This window comes from Tricharina praecox (assembly GCF_024521635.1).
Source record: "Tricharina praecox strain CBS 144465 chromosome Unknown BZA05scaffold_30, whole genome shotgun sequence".
Classification (NCBI taxonomy): Eukaryota; Fungi; Ascomycota; class Pezizomycetes; order Pezizales; family Pyronemataceae; genus Tricharina; species Tricharina praecox.
Window position 1 is genome coordinate 328,868 of NW_026250432.1, and position 16,635 is coordinate 345,502.

The 16,635-nt window shown below is 56.2% G+C and overlaps 7 protein-coding genes and 1 non-coding gene across 8 annotated transcripts; 3 read left to right on the forward strand and 5 right to left on the reverse strand.

Annotated features, from left to right (window-relative positions):
* Positions 1-281: 281 nt before the first annotated feature.
* BZA05DRAFT_476901 (uncharacterized protein) lies at positions 282-1,062 on the reverse strand (the record flags this gene model as incomplete). Its single annotated transcript, XM_051488280.1, has 1 exon — positions 282-1,062. The coding sequence occupies exon 1, from the start codon at positions 849-851 to the stop codon at positions 282-284; it is 570 nt and encodes a 189-aa protein (XP_051335962.1). The 5' UTR covers positions 852-1,062.
* An 862-nt stretch (positions 1,063-1,924) lies between these two features.
* BZA05DRAFT_448400 (uncharacterized protein) lies at positions 1,925-4,299 on the reverse strand (the record flags this gene model as incomplete). The annotated part of the gene is made up of 4 exons (XM_051487246.1): positions 1,925-2,419; positions 2,471-2,542; positions 2,591-3,362; positions 3,695-4,299. 4 exons carry the CDS (start codon positions 4,297-4,299, stop codon positions 1,925-1,927), a joined length of 1,944 nt encoding a protein of 647 aa, XP_051335963.1.
* BZA05DRAFT_173870 (uncharacterized protein) lies at positions 4,283-5,262 on the reverse strand. The gene has a single exon (XM_051479227.1). The coding sequence runs from the start codon at positions 4,919-4,921 to the stop codon at positions 4,379-4,381; it is 543 nt and encodes a 180-aa protein (XP_051335964.1). The 5' UTR covers positions 4,922-5,262; the 3' UTR covers positions 4,283-4,378.
* Positions 5,263-7,189, reverse strand: BZA05DRAFT_173869 (PAP2 superfamily-domain-containing protein). The gene is made up of 3 exons (XM_051479226.1): positions 6,533-7,189; positions 6,045-6,475; positions 5,263-5,983 (listed from the first exon to the last, which is right to left on the reverse strand). Exons 1-3 carry the CDS (start codon positions 6,809-6,811, stop codon positions 5,605-5,607), a joined length of 1,089 nt encoding a protein of 362 aa, XP_051335965.1. The 5' UTR covers positions 6,812-7,189; the 3' UTR covers positions 5,263-5,604.
* Positions 7,190-7,354: 165 nt separating this feature from the next.
* BZA05DRAFT_409721 (RNA 3'-terminal phosphate cyclase family protein) lies at positions 7,355-9,314 on the forward strand. The gene has a single exon (XM_051484824.1). The coding sequence runs from the start codon at positions 7,832-7,834 to the stop codon at positions 9,023-9,025; it is 1,194 nt and encodes a 397-aa protein (XP_051335966.1). The 5' UTR covers positions 7,355-7,831; the 3' UTR covers positions 9,026-9,314.
* Positions 9,226-9,313, reverse strand: BZA05DRAFT_t271. Its single transcript has one exon. It is a non-coding gene; the product is annotated as a tRNA-Ile (tRNA).
* Positions 9,315-10,167: 853 nt separating the features above from the next.
* On the forward strand, positions 10,168-10,964 carry BZA05DRAFT_409724 (uncharacterized protein). Its single transcript, XM_051484825.1, has one exon. The coding sequence runs from the start codon at positions 10,402-10,404 to the stop codon at positions 10,696-10,698; it is 297 nt and encodes a 98-aa protein (XP_051335967.1). The 5' UTR covers positions 10,168-10,401; the 3' UTR covers positions 10,699-10,964.
* A 534-nt stretch (positions 10,965-11,498) lies between these two features.
* BZA05DRAFT_409726 (DUF726 domain protein) lies at positions 11,499-15,597 on the forward strand. Its single transcript, XM_051484826.1, has 5 exons — positions 11,499-13,078; positions 13,152-13,962; positions 14,022-14,160; positions 14,213-14,812; positions 14,872-15,597. The coding sequence occupies exons 1-5, from the start codon at positions 11,968-11,970 to the stop codon at positions 15,538-15,540; spliced, it is 3,330 nt and encodes a 1,109-aa protein (XP_051335968.1). The 5' UTR covers positions 11,499-11,967; the 3' UTR covers positions 15,541-15,597.
* Positions 15,598-16,635: the final 1,038 nt, after the last annotated feature.

Here is a 16,635-nt window from a genome sequence, read left to right on the forward strand (position 1 = left end):
GTACCCCGCGAGCAAGCGCGAGTTCGCCATCGCGCCGCCGATGTGATGGGTTTATGTCTCACTCACGATCATGGCTGAGTGGTAGGTGGGCGTTGTGGACGAGAGGCGACTATCTACCGTGAGGTGGACTGCCGCCCAGTATATGCAATGTAGTATGTATCTTGATGAATCTGTAATTACCCCTGATGTTTATGCACCGTCCCAATGCCATCCCCTCCTTCCCATCCCTCACCCTCCTCCCATCTATACACCCCCCCCCCCCCCCTTCCCTCCCCTCCCCTCTACCCGACCCTAACCCCCTCCACCCCCCTCCTTACACCCATCGCCCAACTCGCGCACCCGGGATTCCTCACGATAAAATCAACGACCCTCTCCCTGCCCCACGCGGGTGTCTCCGTGCCCTCCAGGACCGCCCTCAGCACGCCCGCAAGCTCTGCCTTCTGCAGCGGCGAGACCTTCGCCTTCAGCACGCGGTCGCGGAGCAAGCCCATCTCCTTCCGCTTCGCGTCCTCGCCCGCGGCCGCGAATAGCTGCTCGATAAGCGGCGCAAAGTCATCTTCCCCCGAGACAGAAGAGACGGCTGGCAGCGGCGAGCCGCTGCGGCTGAGAAGTGCCGGCGGAAGGTCGTTCCAGTGTGATTCGATCGTGCCGGTTTGGTGGGAGCGCGCGGCGGTGCTGGGGGTCAGCGTACCGTCCTTCGGCGGCGGAGTGGGTGGCAGTGGTGGTGCCGGCAGAGGGATCGTGGGCGGTGGGAACGGCGTCTTGACGTTTGTTGGGGGCGAGGGGAGCGGGATGGTCGGCGGCGGGAGCGGCGGGAGCTCTTTCTTCAGCGAGGAGGTGAGGGATGGCATGTTCTTTTCGTGGTCGTGGGGTGGTCGTGGGATGGTCGTGGGATGGTCGTGAAGTGAAGTGGTGAGGGAGGGTGAGGTGAAGTGGTGAAGGGGGGTGAGGTGTTAAGAAAGAAGGGAGCTGGGAGAAAAGGTATGGGAGCTTGCTTAATGGCTGGCTGGCTGCTCGCCTCTCAGACCCTGTCGATCGAGTCCGTAAATAGATGGTCGGTAAGTACTACCAGTAACCAAGTAGTAAGTAGGGACCACATGCAGGCTCCACCGCTTCGCAGCTCCCTCCAGAACACCGCTCGCTCTCACGCATGATCACTCACCGGCGACCAAAAGTCTTCAGGCGACGGTTGACAGAACTCCCCCCGGATTGCATTGCGAAGGTGCATCCAAGTAACGCAGTAAACTCCACTGGGAAAAGAAACGGCAACGAAAAGCCAAAGAAAATCGTCACCTTCCTTCCTTCCATCCTTCCTTCCATCCTATCTCCTCGTAACTACACGCAGAAATCACAACCTCACGACGCACGTTGAACTGCAGCAAGCACGCACACACACATACCGTAGGTACCCAGTAAGTAGCAGCAGGACGCAAGCATATAAAGCACAGTCGAAAAAAAAATGATCTGATCTGACGAGAACGAACAATGAACCCCCCCATCCCCTTACAAAAGAAAAAAAGCAAAGAAAAAAGAATAAAACGGAGAAAAAACGGAGAAAAAGAAGATGAAGAAAGGAAAACAGAAGGAAGGGAAGGAAAAAAACAAGATTCGCGCAACCAAGGAAAAAGAGAAGCAAGCAAGCACGTACTAACTTACGTAAGTAAATCAGCACTCACTTAAGCCCCCGTCAAGCCAAAACCTCCCATAGATCCTCTCGCAATCATCATTCCCCGCGAGAAAAGGAAAAAAAAGCCATTATTCTACACCTTGCCCATTGAAATTGTCATGCCTTCACACCAGAGATATCCGTTTCCCCTTATCGTAGCCTTTCCGTCACATCCTTCACCAGCTTTTCGTGCGTACAGAGAGAAAGAAAAAAAACAGAAAAGAAAAGACAAAAGATATCGATGTGTCATTCAGAAAGCTACGCCTCAACCTCTTCCTCGGTCTCAGCCTCAGCCGCCTTAGAGTCGGTAGCAGCAGTGGCAGTTTCGCCCTCCTCCTTGTCGGTAGAGGCGGCGGCAGCAGCAGGTGCGTCTTTCATGGTGACTTCAGTGAGGACGAGAGTCTCTCCCTTGCGCTCAACCACCTCAACGCCAGCCTCAGGAGCGTCAGCAGCTTCCGCAGGGAGTCCGGCCTTCTCAGCCTCTGTCACCTCCTCCTTCTCAGTCTTGGTCTCCTCGGCCTCAGCCTCAGCCTCCCCGTTGACGCCATTCTCTTTCACCTCCTCATCTTCCTTAGCAGACTCATCGGCCTTACTCGGCTCCTCAGCCTTAGCGGGCTTGTCGGCGTTGCGGATAGTCTCTACCCACTTCGCATGGAGCGGCTCGGATCTCGCCTTGAAGGTATAGGTCTCCTCGAGGGGAATCGCGAAATCAACATTCATGATTCCACGAAGTACCTTGTGAATCTTGGTGGACTGTGAAATAATTAGCTTCCACTCATTATCCCGCAAAGTGGAGAAATATACCTTGATAAGATCGGCAGGCATGTCATCCCACTCCTCCAGAGACGTGAGCCACTTCGACAGCTCGGCCATTTCCTAGTCTTGTCAGCGACTGTCAAAGCATCGGGAAAGCAATCTGCATACCTCTTCCATAGGAGGCGTCTTGTCCTTGTTCAAGAACGCCTTCTGAAGCTTGTGCCGTCGGTGAAGGATGTACTTGTGCTGGTCCTCGGCGGAGAGGGTCCTGGGATCAGTTGAGGACTGCTCTTCCGACTTCTCGGTCTCGCTCTCCTCTGATTCGACGACCTCCTTGCTCTTCGCAGCAGCGGCCTTCTTCTTCGCAGGCGCAGCCTTCTTCTTGGAAGCAGTCGCCGGAGGAGATGCCTTGTCCTTGGGTGCAGCAGCACTCTTCTTTGCCGACGCTTTGACGCCATTTGCGGGAGTTTTGGGGGTCTTCGCCTTAGCTGGAGTAGGAGTAACTTTCTTCGCCGGGGTCTTGCTGGTAGCAGCGGTTTTCGGAGTCTTCGCCTTGGAAGCAGCGGCCTTCTTCGGTGTCTTGGCCGGCTTCTCAGACTCTGCCTCGTCGTCACTAGCGGACTCGGACTTCTTGCGCTTCTTGCCGCGAGCAGCCTTCTTCTTCTTGGGCTTCTCGTCGCCACTGGCCTCCTCATCCTCGTCTACCTCCATCTCATCTTCTTCTGGTGATGGCTCAGCGACCTCAACGTCCTCGTCCTTCGCCTCCTCTTCCTCGTCGACGTCCATGACCTCCTCCTGAAGACCCTTCACGTCGTCGAGAGAGAAACCTTGAGCAGCCTCGGAGAAGGCTTCATTGAGCTTCTTCGCCTTCTTGGAGGCCGCACCACGCTCAATTTTCTCGGTAGACAGAGGCTCGAGATCACTGGCGGCAATCCAGGAGCTGTTATGAAACGCGCTTGTCAGCCAACCCAAGAACAAAAAACAGGGATGATAGCCAAACCAGCCATTTCCTCGATATGAAGGTGATGTGGTTTTTTTTCTTTTGAGGATCAAAGCGCAGGAGGGTGTGCGGAGGCGAAAACCAGTCAAAACTCAGGGGGGAAAAGCAACCATCCACGCCCACAATTTTAAGAGCACATTCCTCGCACTCTCGCATGATGCCATAAAAACGGGCAAAGACGGAGGTCCGGAATTTTGACTCCGCTTCCAAAAATGAGGCCGGTGATGGTTTGGTACAGGAAGAAACACAAGCAGGATGAAAGAAAAACTCACTATTCATATGTTCCCATGTAGAAAATCGGGTATTGAGTAGTCCAGGCAGCGTCTCCGAGTGACTCCAGCGACTTCGCGTTTCCAGCAGTCGGCTTGACAGCCATGATCTCCGGAAGGAGTTCCTTGCTGAGGATGATCGCTGGCCACGGGGGAAAACTGCGCATCTTTGCCAGTACGTATTGGCCAATCTCGTACTTGGTATCGGCAGCAGCAGGGCCGCCTGTCGACTTCCGCCTGAGATTGGCGAGCGACTTTTTCTTCCCGATCGACTTCAGGGCCCCTTTCTTCTTCTTCGAAGCGGGAGTAGCAGCCGGCTTCTCAGTCTCGGTGGCGACAGCGACATCGGCATCGGCAGGCGTCTCGTCCGCAGCCTCCTTGGTCGCGTCATTCTCATCTCCATTGGTCTTGCTCTCCTCAACGGTCTCTTCCTCATTCGCCTTCTCCTCGACCGGAGCATCCTTCTTCTCTCCGACAGACTTGCTCGCGTCGTCATCGCCAGCGGGCTCAACAGAAGACGCGACCGCGTTATCTTCCGGGGCTGCCTCAACAGACTGCGCAGGCACCGCGTCGGGCGACTTTCTCGTGGTCGCGTCTTCAGCTGCCATTGGGAATGGTTGTGAGGGTGGGAAGAAGAGGGTTTTTTTTCCTTCCGCTGCTTTCGTTCGGTCGCGATTGGAACACGCGCTACCAATCAGACCCGATTCCTTTCGCGGGCGACGGTCGGGTTCGGTGGGGATTGAAGAGGTGGTGTGACGCGGGCAGCTGCGATGAGGTTGGAGAGAGGAGGGTGGTGAGTGTGAGAGGAAGATAGGAAGAGGATGGTGGTGATGATGTGTGGTGTTGTTGTGGGGTGGTTGGGATGACTTGACTTGGACACGGAGTGAGGGAAGGGATAGGTGGATTGGGCTTGGGTTTTGGTTGGGTGAGAGAATAGGAAGGAAGGTAGGGGATGGGGTTGGTTGGTAGTGGTGCTGGGAGTTGTGAGTGGTGATGAAGGAGTTCGCGGAAAGAAAGTTGTGTTGCAACGGGAGTTTGGCTGGTCACTAGGCAGAGTGAGGGCGATCGAGAAGACAGCAGGCGACGGTGTGGTAGTGTGGCAGTGAAAAAGAAGGGGGCAGAAAAGGAGATGGAGACGCTCGGAAAGAGCAAACAAAGTGTCACAGAAACTTTTCGTCTTCTCTCTCTCATCCTTTCTATCTGTCTCTTCATCAATCCTACTACGGTCATCCTTCACTTTCGACCCTCACAATCAACTGTATCGTGAGCCAACCGCCACCATTTGCTTCCCATCGACAACATCATCACGGGATTCGCCACAGCAGGACAGGCAGAAGATCGGAGGAGTAAATATCTAACATCACCTGTGAAGCAATGTAACAATCGCTAACAAGTATCGACAGAAATCATCAACAAACAGGGGTCGATCATGCCTCATGCTTCGCGATGATCAGAACACGTTCATCGATACTAGGAGTTTCTGCCGAGAGGCCAGCCTTGGTGCAATTGTGGCCTCCCCCGTGAAAGAAGCGCACGTTACACACATGAGCGAGCATGATCTTGACTTGGATCACAGTGCGATAGGCAGATGAATGTGTCGTATGTATTCCTCTACTCTAGAGGACACAGGCTGCCAGCCGTACGACGATACATACGCGGTAGTTACACCCGACCCACACACAGAATACTCATTAGACATATCCACCCGATGCATGAGAAGAGAGGACCGGCTATAGCCTGAAGGCTACATGCCGTATTATGCGAAGAAGAGAAGAAAACAACAACAGAAAGCAAGTACACGCAAAATACACAAGCATGGTGGTTTGATATCACAATCAGCCTTACAACTACAATACCCCCGCCATGCCTTACAATTCCTCCCCAGCCCGCCCCGAACACAGTAAGTCGACCACTCAAGCCCTCCTCCACCACTCCTCCTCAGGCCCAATTTTCCCATCGCCGACGGGACTCGCCGTTCCGTCCCTCGCCTCCTCGTGGTCAGGTTTATGCACGTGCAGCAGATTGAAGAACCAATCCTCGAGCGGCAGCAGATTCACCAACACGCCGTTGACATGCCAGCCGGCCACGGCAACAAAGAATCCCGCCACAGCGTCGAGCACGAAATGGTTCGCCGTGGCGAGGATCGCGATAAGGATCATGGTCGGATACGCCATTCCCGCCGCGATCAGCATTAGCCTGCGGCGGATGTTGGTGGCGCGCACGTTCGGCATCGTGGCAATCGTTAGCCCGATGATGAATGAATAGCCGAAATGGAGCGATGGCATTGCCGCTCTGGAACGTCGGTGTCAGCAGCGCGCTTGGTGGGGGATACGAAGGATGCATGCATGCTTACAGTTGCTGGCAAAACCTGTTGCTTGTCCACACACTCGCAACTTTACCGGTGTGCACGGTGTCCACGAAGCCAAACCCGTCTTCTTCTGGCAGCAGGCGCGGCGGCATACACGGCCACGACGTGAAGATCACAAACGCTATCAGGTTGCATATCGCCAGGGTCCTCCTGCGGGCCTCGAAAAGCGGCCTGGGAGCGTAGTGGTACAGACACGCAAGGAACGTGATGGTGCCGGGAATGTGGATGAACGAGTACATGCAGTTAATGATCTTTAGCAAGACCGGACGCGGCAGGAACCAGTGCTGAACATCCAGCTCGATGAAGAGCCCGAGACGCTTTTCGAGCGAGATGAGTGATAGGGCGTGAAGTCGCGCGATGGGCGTGAGGTCGGCTTGCAGCGTTAATGCTGTGAAGGCTCGCCCGATTTGGTAGGTCTGATATCGGCCTGTTAGGCTCCAATAAACCGACATAGACACAGACAGAATACGCACCCAGTACACCAACAACCAGTACCAAACCTCGACCGCGAACGGATATCTCGCAATGAACCTGCTAATCTTGGTGTCCCTCCACACAGCGGTATTCCGACACCTCACCGTCCGGCCGAACACTTTACGTTCCCGCCACTGCGGCTCCATGTTGGGCAGCAAAGACTCCGACGATGGAGAACGGTAGCCATCCTTCAGGCTAGTACTTCGCCGATTAACGTATACTCCGCCGATGAGAATCGTGGCGACGATTATCGGTTCGATGAAAGCGTCGGCACCCATCTTGGACGATATGATGGGAAGTAGGCTTGGGCAGAGATGGGTAATAGTAACTTGAACCGATAACAATGTTTATCCGAATCAACGTCCGTCTTCACAGTGCACACGGAGTCGAGAGAGAGGTGGAGAGAGCTCAAAAATCGACGGAAGCAATGGTGAGCTGTCTGACAAATATGGTGGTCCCCATCCCACCACAGCGGACCAGACGGCATCCGGCCCTTCCCCATCCCGTGGGAATTGTAAACATGTGCGGAGAGTGATGCAATAATACATTCGGCGTCGGCCGTCGGCTCGTCTTCTTTCCGATTTTTGCCAAGATATACAACACCCACATCACTCATAACCACCGTAAGTTTCCGAAATCTCTGCAGCTGTTGTGTGGTTGTGATGTGACGTGATTCGTTCGTTCGTTCGCCTTGGTGGATTGGCAAAACTTGGTTGCATCATGCCGAACGTACCGTACGTGTGGTGTCGCGTGATCCGTATAACGAACCGTATTATCACAGGATTGCCCCGCTGCACCGCTGCACTGCTGCACTGCAGAAATACGAATCATACCCACCTGCCACGGAGCCTGAGATCGCCGCCCTGCCTAAGTGATCGATATGTGTGGTTTTTGTTCTTTGTTGTGGTGGGGGGGACAGGGCGGGAGTGCAAGAGTGGGGATCTCGAGGGCATCACCGTGTTCAAGATACCCAACATGTGCACACGACACAGATGATTCTCGGAGCCCCGTCACTGCCGTCGACGTCGAAAAATATCGCTGGATTTTGCTTACATCGCTATGCTATCCTGCAGCGGGTTCGTTAACTCCGACGACAACCCTTCACTTAACGTTAACTGCATAGAGATTAGCTGTGGTGGCGGTGTCTGATTGGCACCAAGCCCGATGCTGCTAGTAGACAAGCGTAGATCCTGCATGCTGGTCCGTGCGTCCAAAAATTATTCCCAACGAACGTTACTCCGAGTAGAGCCCCACGGCCTCCCACCACCAGCAGCACCACCACAACCACGCGCGACACAATGACGACGCCGATAAAATTCAGCACACATGCGAACCTGCGGCACCGGCTGGTGCTCGCGACGCTGACGGGCACACCGCTGCACATAACTCAGATCCGCTCGAACTCGTTAACGCCCGGCCTCACACCGTCGGAATTCTCGCTCCTCCGCCTGCTGGACACGCTCACCAACGGCGCCTTCTTCGAGGTGTCCGTGACGGGAACAACCTTCCTCTACCGGCCCGGCCTGATCACCGGCAACGGCGGCAAGCCCGTGACCCACGTCCTGCCGGAGACCTGCACGCGCGGTGTCAGCTACTACCTCGAAGTGCTCGCGCTCCTCGCGCCGTTCTCGAAAGCCTCCTTCTCGGTGACCCTCACCGGCGGAGTGATCACTGCCGCAACCGAGCTCGACGCAAGCGTGGACACGTTCCGAACCGCGTACCTCCCGCTGTTCGCAAAGTTCGACATATCGCGCGGGCTGGAGCTACGGATCATCAAACGGTCGGCGGGCCCGCACGGCGCGGGCGAGGTCCAATTCGTGCATGGCCACCAGGTCCGCCTGCCAAAGACGCTGCACCTGCAGACCCCAGGCCGCGTCAAGAAGATCCGCGGCGTGGCGTACGCTATCGGCGTCTCCGCCGGGAATAACGCGCGCATGATTGAGGCCGCCCGCGGCGTGCTCAACAGGTTCATCCCCGATGTGTATGTCTTCAGCGACGTTGCGAAGCCGCAGATCGTCCCTGCGGACTATGGGAAGGAGGGCGCGGCGGAGAGGGCAGGTGGTGTGACGAAAGGCCGTGCGGGGGGGAAGACGAAGAAGGTCGGCGTCGGCTTTGGCATGAGTCTGCTGGCCGAGAGCGGGACGGGGTGTATATATTCTGCGGATGCCACCGCGGCGCCGAGTGAGCCCGCCGAAGATGTGGGCCGCAGGGTCGCGTTCATGCTGCTGGAGGAGATTGCGCTCGGTGGATGTGTGGGCCGCACAGGTGCTATGGCGGTGCTGACGATGATGATGATGGGTGTTGAGGGTGATGTGGGAAGGGTGGTCCTGGGGAAGGACCTCATTGACGACGGCTTCGTGAGCTGTCTGAGGGATATGAAGAAGGTGTTTGGTTCGGAGGTCGGAATCAGGGACGCCCAGGGTAAGGAGGGTAATGTGATCGTCAGTGTCGTCGGGAAGGGAGTGGGTAATGTGGGCAGGAAGCTGGCTTAACGCATATATCCTACATCTCTCTGCTTTATCATGTTTAGGGGGTTTGCAAAAGTTTTGTCCTCAGTACCTAATGAATGTATAGCGTTACAATATGGACGGCAAGGGAAGCCTTTGGATATGATGATCTACCCATTCATCGACAATCAAAAGAAAAGTACATGACCAACCAATCGATCCTACAGTTTTCAATTCCAGCAAAATGATCACTACAGGGGTCGAACCTGTGACCTTGGCGTTGCACATCTGATGATATTAGCACCACGCTCTAACCAACTGAGCTAAGCGACCTATACACTGTCTTTCACTCCGCGCACCTTGAGGCCCACTCCCCCTCTCTCACCAGAGAAACTTCTTCCTCTCCACCGCGCTATGCGTATACCTCCTCCCCTCCTCCTCCCTAATACTCGCCATCCCCACATCCCCATCCAGCTCTGCCATATCCCTTTCGACAACCTCACACCCCGGCCAACTCCCACTCCTCGCGCCCAACCCCGGAAACCTCCTCTTCTCCCTCCCGCGCACACTAACCAGCCTCCTAACCCTATCCACCACGCCACCAATCGCCATCCCCAGCGACCTCCTGCCCACCACCGCGGCCGTGTTCCCATTCCCGTGTCCGTTCCTAACGCTATCATTACAGCTAGTCGCATCATCACTCCACTTGGACTCCAGCGCAGCCTCGAGTTCCAGCAGCTCGCACGCGGCCACCTCCAGGTCGAGCCTTGCCATCCGCCGCACCACGCCCACGTCCAACGGCGAGAACCAACTCGGGTGCAGGTGCACCTCTGGGAACGCTGGTGACGACGCTGCGGAGAATGAGAGCGAGGTGAGAGGTGGGTTGAAGATGTCGAGTGTGGGAGGCAGGATCGCCGGCGGGAGGAGGTCGGAGAGCCGCCGCGAGGAGATGGAGGGTGTGGGCGAGGGGGGGTGAGGGTAAGGGGCGAGTGGGGAGGGAGGTGTGCGTGGTGCGGAGGGCTGCGAGCTGTACACGCTTGACGAGTCGCTGCGCGGCAGCGACGCGCTGTGGGCGCTGCGTGCGAACGGGGCGAAGCGCGGGGAGGCGAGGAGGGCCTCAAGGTCGGCGGCGGCGGCGGCACTGGTGGAGAAGGGGGAGAAGGGCTCGGGGGAGAGGGGGGGTGCGAGGGGGAGCGGTTTTTGCGGCGGGAGAGGGAAGTCGGCTGGACCAGGCCGGATGCGGTCGTTGAAAGGGCGGTGGCCGGGAACGGGGGGGATGCTGGGCGGCTCGGGTAGGGGCTGTGGGTAGTCCATTCCCATGCCGAGGACTTGTAGGTACTTGTTGGAGCGCTTGTGCTGCAGCGGACGAGGCCCGCGGGAGCCGATCGGGGAGTGTGGTCGTTGCGGACTGAATAGCGGGGATGAGTCAATGGCTGAGGGGGAGAGGAAGAGGGCTGACAGCTGGGTGGCTAGGTGTGCTGGCTGGAGGACCAGCTCGTGGCGTCCTAATGTCTGCATTGGTCAGTTCAGTGATGGAAGAGGTCGAGGACATTAGAGTTATCTACCTGGATATCTTCGACGTCAGCGGCGAAGCCTCTGTTAACAGATTTCGAACGGTACAGCCGCTGCGGTACTTCGAAGCTGACAGAAGTCGAACGATACAGCCGCGGTGGTGCTTCGTAACCGTGGGCCCGTCGAACGGCGGCCAGATTGTTTGATGAAACTGAGCTCCGTACCTTCAGCGGTGCCGGGTGTACAGACCGCCTGGAGGAGGAAGCCGTGGTGATAGTAGGATCCATTTCCCGTGAAGTGCAATTTTGGGAGTCGAGATGAAGGAAACGAATAGACGGATGAGACAATGGGGAATCAAAGAGAATTGGTCCACCATCACCGTTTTCACTTGGGATGCTGGCTGTTGTAGATACATCAGTAGGTAGAACAAAGAATGAAGGTAAATGTGGATTCCTAAGGGAGAGCACGTGCTATATCTGCTGAGCATTCCACGGGGCACCGGAAATGCCCATCTGTAGCTGTGATATCTGATGTCAGAACGGAATCGTAAAGTTCAATTCTGATATCGCGAGTGATAGCGCGTGGGGCAACGGGTGGTCCCTTCTGTGGGGTAGATTCTGCACTTGGCCCATGGAAGACAGCCCCAAAATTCTAATTCGTGCGCTAGAGACATTCTCTGGACGCTGGAATTCTCGGTACGTCCGATAACGGCGATCACTTGCGGTGGTTCGAGCATTCCTCTCCACCGTCATGGAAATACACTCGCCACTCATGAGTGGCTGAGTGGCTGGTACGATGTTTCACTCCAGTCCGTGAGTTGCTCGGGCCGGAACTCTACGCGAGGGAAGCCAGGAAAGCAGCCTATGCGGCCGATAACGAAGGCTGGGATGAACAATCTAGCCGATCTCGGCCAGCCGCCAGCGTGTCAACTGCATAACGAACATGAGACCAGCCTAAGTGCCAGACTGGCCCTATGTAGCAAGTAACAAGAACACCAGCCATAGAATTCTCCTTGTGTATGTAGATGCCCCTTCTGCCTCTTGGATAGGTACATAGCTCAGCACGCATAACTATTGATCGCCAGGGAATCGCGATAATTACCAAACTTCTTATCGTTGACTGACCTAAATAACCTACGCTGAGTACGTACTCTACATAGAGCATCCGCAGCACCATAGTACTCAGCGCAACCCCGGCAACGTGACGAATACGTACCCCGGACACCCATCATCAGCAGAGCAGAGCACCTCCGACTTGCAGTTCGGCAAGCACAAGCACAAGCTCCAACCGTCTAACGTCTCTCCTTCCCCCCCTCCCCTCCCCTCACTTCAGCGAGCGACGGAACGGAAAGCGACACAAGCGAAAGGGGAGGAACAAAGGAAAAAGAAGTCTAAGCTGACGGTACGAAACGCAGGACAGATCTACCACCACCACTACCACCGCAAATAGATTCGTCAAAAAGCGCACTTTGAACCATGTCCTACGACGACGACGAGATCATGTTGTCCTTCGAACCTCTCCCCACGACGACGACGCGCGCAACTCCTCCTGCACCGCCACCGCCACTTCCGCTATTACCGGTGGAGAAGAACGAGGAGGTCGAGTACGATGACTTTGGTTTGCCCGTTAGGAAGCGCTCGCCGTCTCCGGTTTTCGATACCGACGTCTCGGACTCCGACGACGAGCTACCTCCCCCGCCGGCGAAGGTTACCGAGCAGAAGTCGGGTGAATCGATAGAGGTGGCAAAGCCGGCGAGGGAAGACGTTTCGGTAGCTGTAGCGCCGGTGTCAGTGGAACCGGTACAGCCTCCGGCTTCGAGTGCACCGGTGGTGCCAATTGCGGAGGAAAGGAAAGCGGAGAGAGAGGTGCCCACAATCACCAAGGAGGAGCCGGAAAGCACACAATATGTCGTCCCGAAATCGAGCCATCAGCGCAACAACTCGCTCATGTCCCTTCCGGAGGAGGACCGCAAGGACAACGAAGTGCGGATGTTCTCGGAGGACCCCAAGGACCCTCACATGCCGACGGGGATGGGCACGGTGTCGGAATGGTCGCACCAGCAGATAGTGCCGCGCGGGGGTCGCGCGGAAGGCAAGGGCGACATCGTCAACGACAAAAAGAACGACTCCGAAGACGAGTGGCAGGCGATGCCGGCGTACGCGCCCTACGACATCTACGACGACGACGACCGTCTGATCGCGCGCGCGCACGTGGACTCGGAAGACGAGGAGGATAGTGGCGCGGCGAAAGGGTACACGAGGGTGTACGACGACGAAGATGCGGACTCTGTAACCAGTATGGATGAGAATACGAACTACCTTTTTAGAGAGAACGAGGACGACGAGGCGGCGAGGAACCCGCTGTCGCAGATGAAGGCGACGAAGGAGCTGTTGACCGAAGGGCAGCGCATCGCGTATGTCGGCGTGTGTAGGCTAGCACTGATAGAGATGCTGCGGGATCTGCAGCGGCTACAGGCGAAAGGGCGGGGGGCCAAGAGGAATGTTTCGCAGGCCGTGGACGGAATGATCAAATGGAGCCAGAAGATAATGGTGCGGCTGTACACGCATATGGAACTATCCCCACCTGGTACGCTTTGCCTTAGATTCTGCAGCTCTCTCCCGGGGAATCGCTTGATTGGGTATTGACTCCGTTCTTGAAGAACAAATCATGATAGAACAATTGGCCGGGCATGGCGTATTACCATCGGACCTCACGCCAGCGCTCATGCAGAATTCACGTGTCCACAATCCCATGGCAGGCGGAGCCGATACTCCTCGGCGGCAGTCGTCCATATTCTCCAACGCCAGTAGCTCCCCCAACCGCGCATCTCAAGCGTCCTTTGCGCCCGGGGCCCTGGCGGAGTATCAGGACACCGACCTCGAGACCACTAAGACGCTCTCACAGCTCCCGCAAACCAAGACGCTCGACATCGACCTGCGTTGGACGGTGCTGTGCGATCTCTTCCTGGTGTTAATCGCCGACTCGGTCTACGATGCACGTGCGCGAGTGCTTCTGGAACGTGTTGGAGTGATGTTCGATGTTTCGTGGCTGGACATATGCAAGTTCGAGAAGCGAGTGACGGACGCGCTCGAGATGCAGGAATCCACAGAGCAGCACTGGGCGGAACAGGAGCACCTGGATGCGCGGCGGAAGGCGGCTAGGAACAAGCGTTTCGTCATGCTGGGACTCGCTACCGTAGGTGGAGGCTTAGTTATCGGGCTGAGTGGAGGATTGTTGGCGCCCGTCATTGGCGCCGGATTGGCTGCTGGGTTCACTACCATCGGTGTGGTGGGAACCAGTGGATTCCTGGCGGGTGCGGGAGGCACGGCTATCATTGCTAGTGGTGCCGCTATCAGCGGGAGTGTCATCGGTGGGAGGGCGGGTTTCAATCGAATGAAGAGTGTCAGTACATTCGAGTTCAAGCCTCTGCACAACGCCAAGCGGGTGAACCTGATCATCACAGTTTCCGGGTAGGCCACTCTTCAAGCACTGATATTGATGCCAGCATGCTGACTCTTCCGCGATGCAGATGGATGAACGGCAAGATCGATGACGTTAGACTGCCCTTTTCAACGGTCGACCCGATCATGGGGGATCTCTTTTCCATTTACTGGGAACCCGAGATGCTGCAGTCTATGGGACAGACCATTAGTATCCTGGCTACAGAGGTTCGTGTTGGATCTTTCGTCCTACACGCGCGGCATATGCTAACGGTATTAGGCCCTGACCCAAACCCTTCAGCAAGTCCTCGGCTCGACCATCTTGATCTCCCTGATGGCTGCCATCCAGCTTCCAGTGGTGTTGACGAAGCTGGCCTACCTCCTCGACAACCCCTGGTCAGTATCCCTCGACCGGGCTGCCGCCGCGGGCCTGATCCTGGCGGACACGCTCGTCCACCGCAACCTGGGAGTGCGTCCCGTGACATTAGTCGGCTACTCCCTCGGCGCGCGGGTCATCTACTTCTGTCTCAAGGAGCTCGCGCGGCTCGGCGCCGCGGGGCTAGTTCAGAACGCATACATGTTCGGCTCTCCGGTGGTCGTCAAGAACGACGAGTACGTGCAGGCGGTGTCGATGGTGTCGGGCCGCTTCGTGAACGGCTACGCCACCAACGACTGGATCCTCGGGTACCTGTTCCGGGCGACCAGCGGCGGCATCGGTAGAATCGGTGGCTTAGCCGCTGTGGATATCCCCGGCGTTGAGAACGTCGACGTCACCGCAGAGGTCAACGGCCACATGGCCTATCGTGCCGCCATGCCGAAGCTGCTGAGGAAAGTGGGCTGGGAGGTCACCAGCGACGAGTTCTCGGAGATCGAAGATCCGGTGCGTCCCCTCCATCCACCCATCCATCCGCCTGTTGGGCCGGTGCTAACACCAAATAGGACCCGGAGAACCACCAGCAGCGCCAACGCGAGCTCATCAACGAGCTCGACGAAGTGCGCAAAGAGCTCGAGCGCAGCGGCGGGCAAAAGCGCAAGTGGAACTTCTTCGGCCGCAACAAAGACCCGGTCAAGAAGAAGGACTGGGAGACGTACGATGCCCATGCCGCGGCGGCGGCCGCCGCCGCAGGCACGGCAAACTCCAACTCCACTGGCACCCCGACTAACGGCGCCGATCCGAAATCAAACCCCAATCCAAACCTAAACCCCAATGTCCTCTTCGACATCGACGCCATCCGCGCTGAGATCGAGGCGAGTTCTCGCGAAGAACAGCTGCCGAAGGATATGGCGGGCGTGAAACTCGACTCGAAGCCCCCGGCGGCGGCGACGCTGGCCCCGGAATCAGCCGGGTTGCGGCATACGAAAAGCTTTGATGATCGCCCCTTCGACAGGAAGGACGCCGGCTCGCGAAGGGGGTATGGTAGTGATGTGGATGAGCGAGGGGGGGAGAAGAAGGATAGTAGTAGCAGTCGGACGGGGTATACGAATGCAAACGCAAACAATGGCGACGCCGGCGGCGGCTACGATGGATATGGCAGCGGGAAGAATGTTTGGGCGGACTACGATGAGTATGAGGACGGCGAGGGGGAGATGCAGATGACGTTTGCGTAGTTGGTGGGCTGTGGTGGGCTGTGGTGCTAAGGTGGGGGGCTGTGGGGGGCTGTGGTGGGGTGCTACGTTGGTGGGGTGTATGCGGAGTCTTATTGGTTTGTTTATTAGGTATTCTATTCAATGGGCTGCGGTTGCGGCTTCGGATTATTCGCGTTCTTGCTCTTCTTGGTACTTATACTTGCTGCTTGTGTACTGTGGGGGTGAGGGGTGAGGGGTGAGGGCGTTGTTTTGTATGCGTAATTGCAAGGAATAGACGTGGATGGACTCTATGGATCGTGCAGTAGATATTGGAGGAGAGGATGCTGTGTATAGAGATGCCAGAGAGTACTTACTTAACGTTTATAACTACCACACAACTTTTCCTGAGATCTGATATCCGGCCCGACTGTAGTACTCTTGCCAGGTGATAGGCCTCAGCTGCGAATCACTCGTGATGCAATCATTGGATAGCTGTTGCAACTTGCGGGCTGTTATTGGTTTATTGGTTCTACCTACCTTAGGTAATTACTCTCGACTTTTACAAGCACATGGAGAGTCCAAAGGGTTGTGTGGCTCGAGTGATGATTGAATGGCTGTCAAGCAGATCTTTGATCTTGGAATCACTCGTGATAGTTGAATGGCGGTTGCGGGATGCTATTGATTCTACTCGCACTCTCTACCTTTCCAAACACATGAAGGTAGGAGGGAATCTTGGAATCACTCCTGCTGCAATCATCGAATAGCTGTTGTAGTGTTGCAACTTACGTGCTGCCATTACCAATTAACTCTACCTAGCTAATTACCCACCTACTCTCGACTTCCCCAAGCACCCCAATACTCCCAAGCGCCGAATGGCACGAGTGATAGATGCCCGATCACTCGCGATGTGTGCTTTGAACTTTCGGCAAGGCACCCGTTGGTACGATTTACCGGTATTTAAAGAGGCCCGCGGTCAGAGACGATGGGAGGAAGAGGATTTGCATGCATAACTACTATGATCTGGTAAGGTTGAGTGCAATGATGATTAGACAAAGATCAAAAAAAAAAATAAGGGCCCGTTTGGATGGCACAAAAACTGAGAAAAAAAAAACTGAAACTGTGCGGCTTCGGCGATGA

Excerpts from the sequence above, each read along its gene's own strand:
- BZA05DRAFT_409724 (XM_051484825.1), top strand. The coding sequence starts at position 10,402 with ATGAGTCAATGGCTGAGGGGGAGAGGAAGAGGGCTGACAGCTGGGTGG.
- BZA05DRAFT_173869 (XM_051479226.1), bottom strand. The coding sequence starts at position 6,811 with ATGGGTGCCGACGCTTTCATCGAACCGATAATCGTCGCCACGATTCTC. Across the intron at positions 6,476-6,532 it reads ACTGGTTGTTGGTGTACTGG|ACCTACCAAATCGGGCGAGC; the intron begins GTGCGTATTCTG and ends GGCCGATATCAG. Across the intron at positions 5,984-6,044 it reads AACAGGTTTTGCCAGCAACT|AGCGGCAATGCCATCGCTCC; the intron begins GTAAGCATGCAT and ends CCGACGTTCCAG.
- BZA05DRAFT_409721 (XM_051484824.1), top strand. The coding sequence starts at position 7,832 with ATGACGACGCCGATAAAATTCAGCACACATGCGAACCTGCGGCACCGG.
- BZA05DRAFT_409726 (XM_051484826.1), top strand. The coding sequence starts at position 11,968 with ATGTCCTACGACGACGACGAGATCATGTTGTCCTTCGAACCTCTCCCC. Across the intron at positions 13,963-14,021 it reads CTGATCATCACAGTTTCCGG|ATGGATGAACGGCAAGATCG; the intron begins GTAGGCCACTCT and ends TCCGCGATGCAG. Across the intron at positions 14,161-14,212 it reads TTAGTATCCTGGCTACAGAG|GCCCTGACCCAAACCCTTCA; the intron begins GTTCGTGTTGGA and ends TAACGGTATTAG.
- BZA05DRAFT_173870 (XM_051479227.1), bottom strand. The coding sequence starts at position 4,921 with ATGACCGTAGTAGGATTGATGAAGAGACAGATAGAAAGGATGAGAGAG.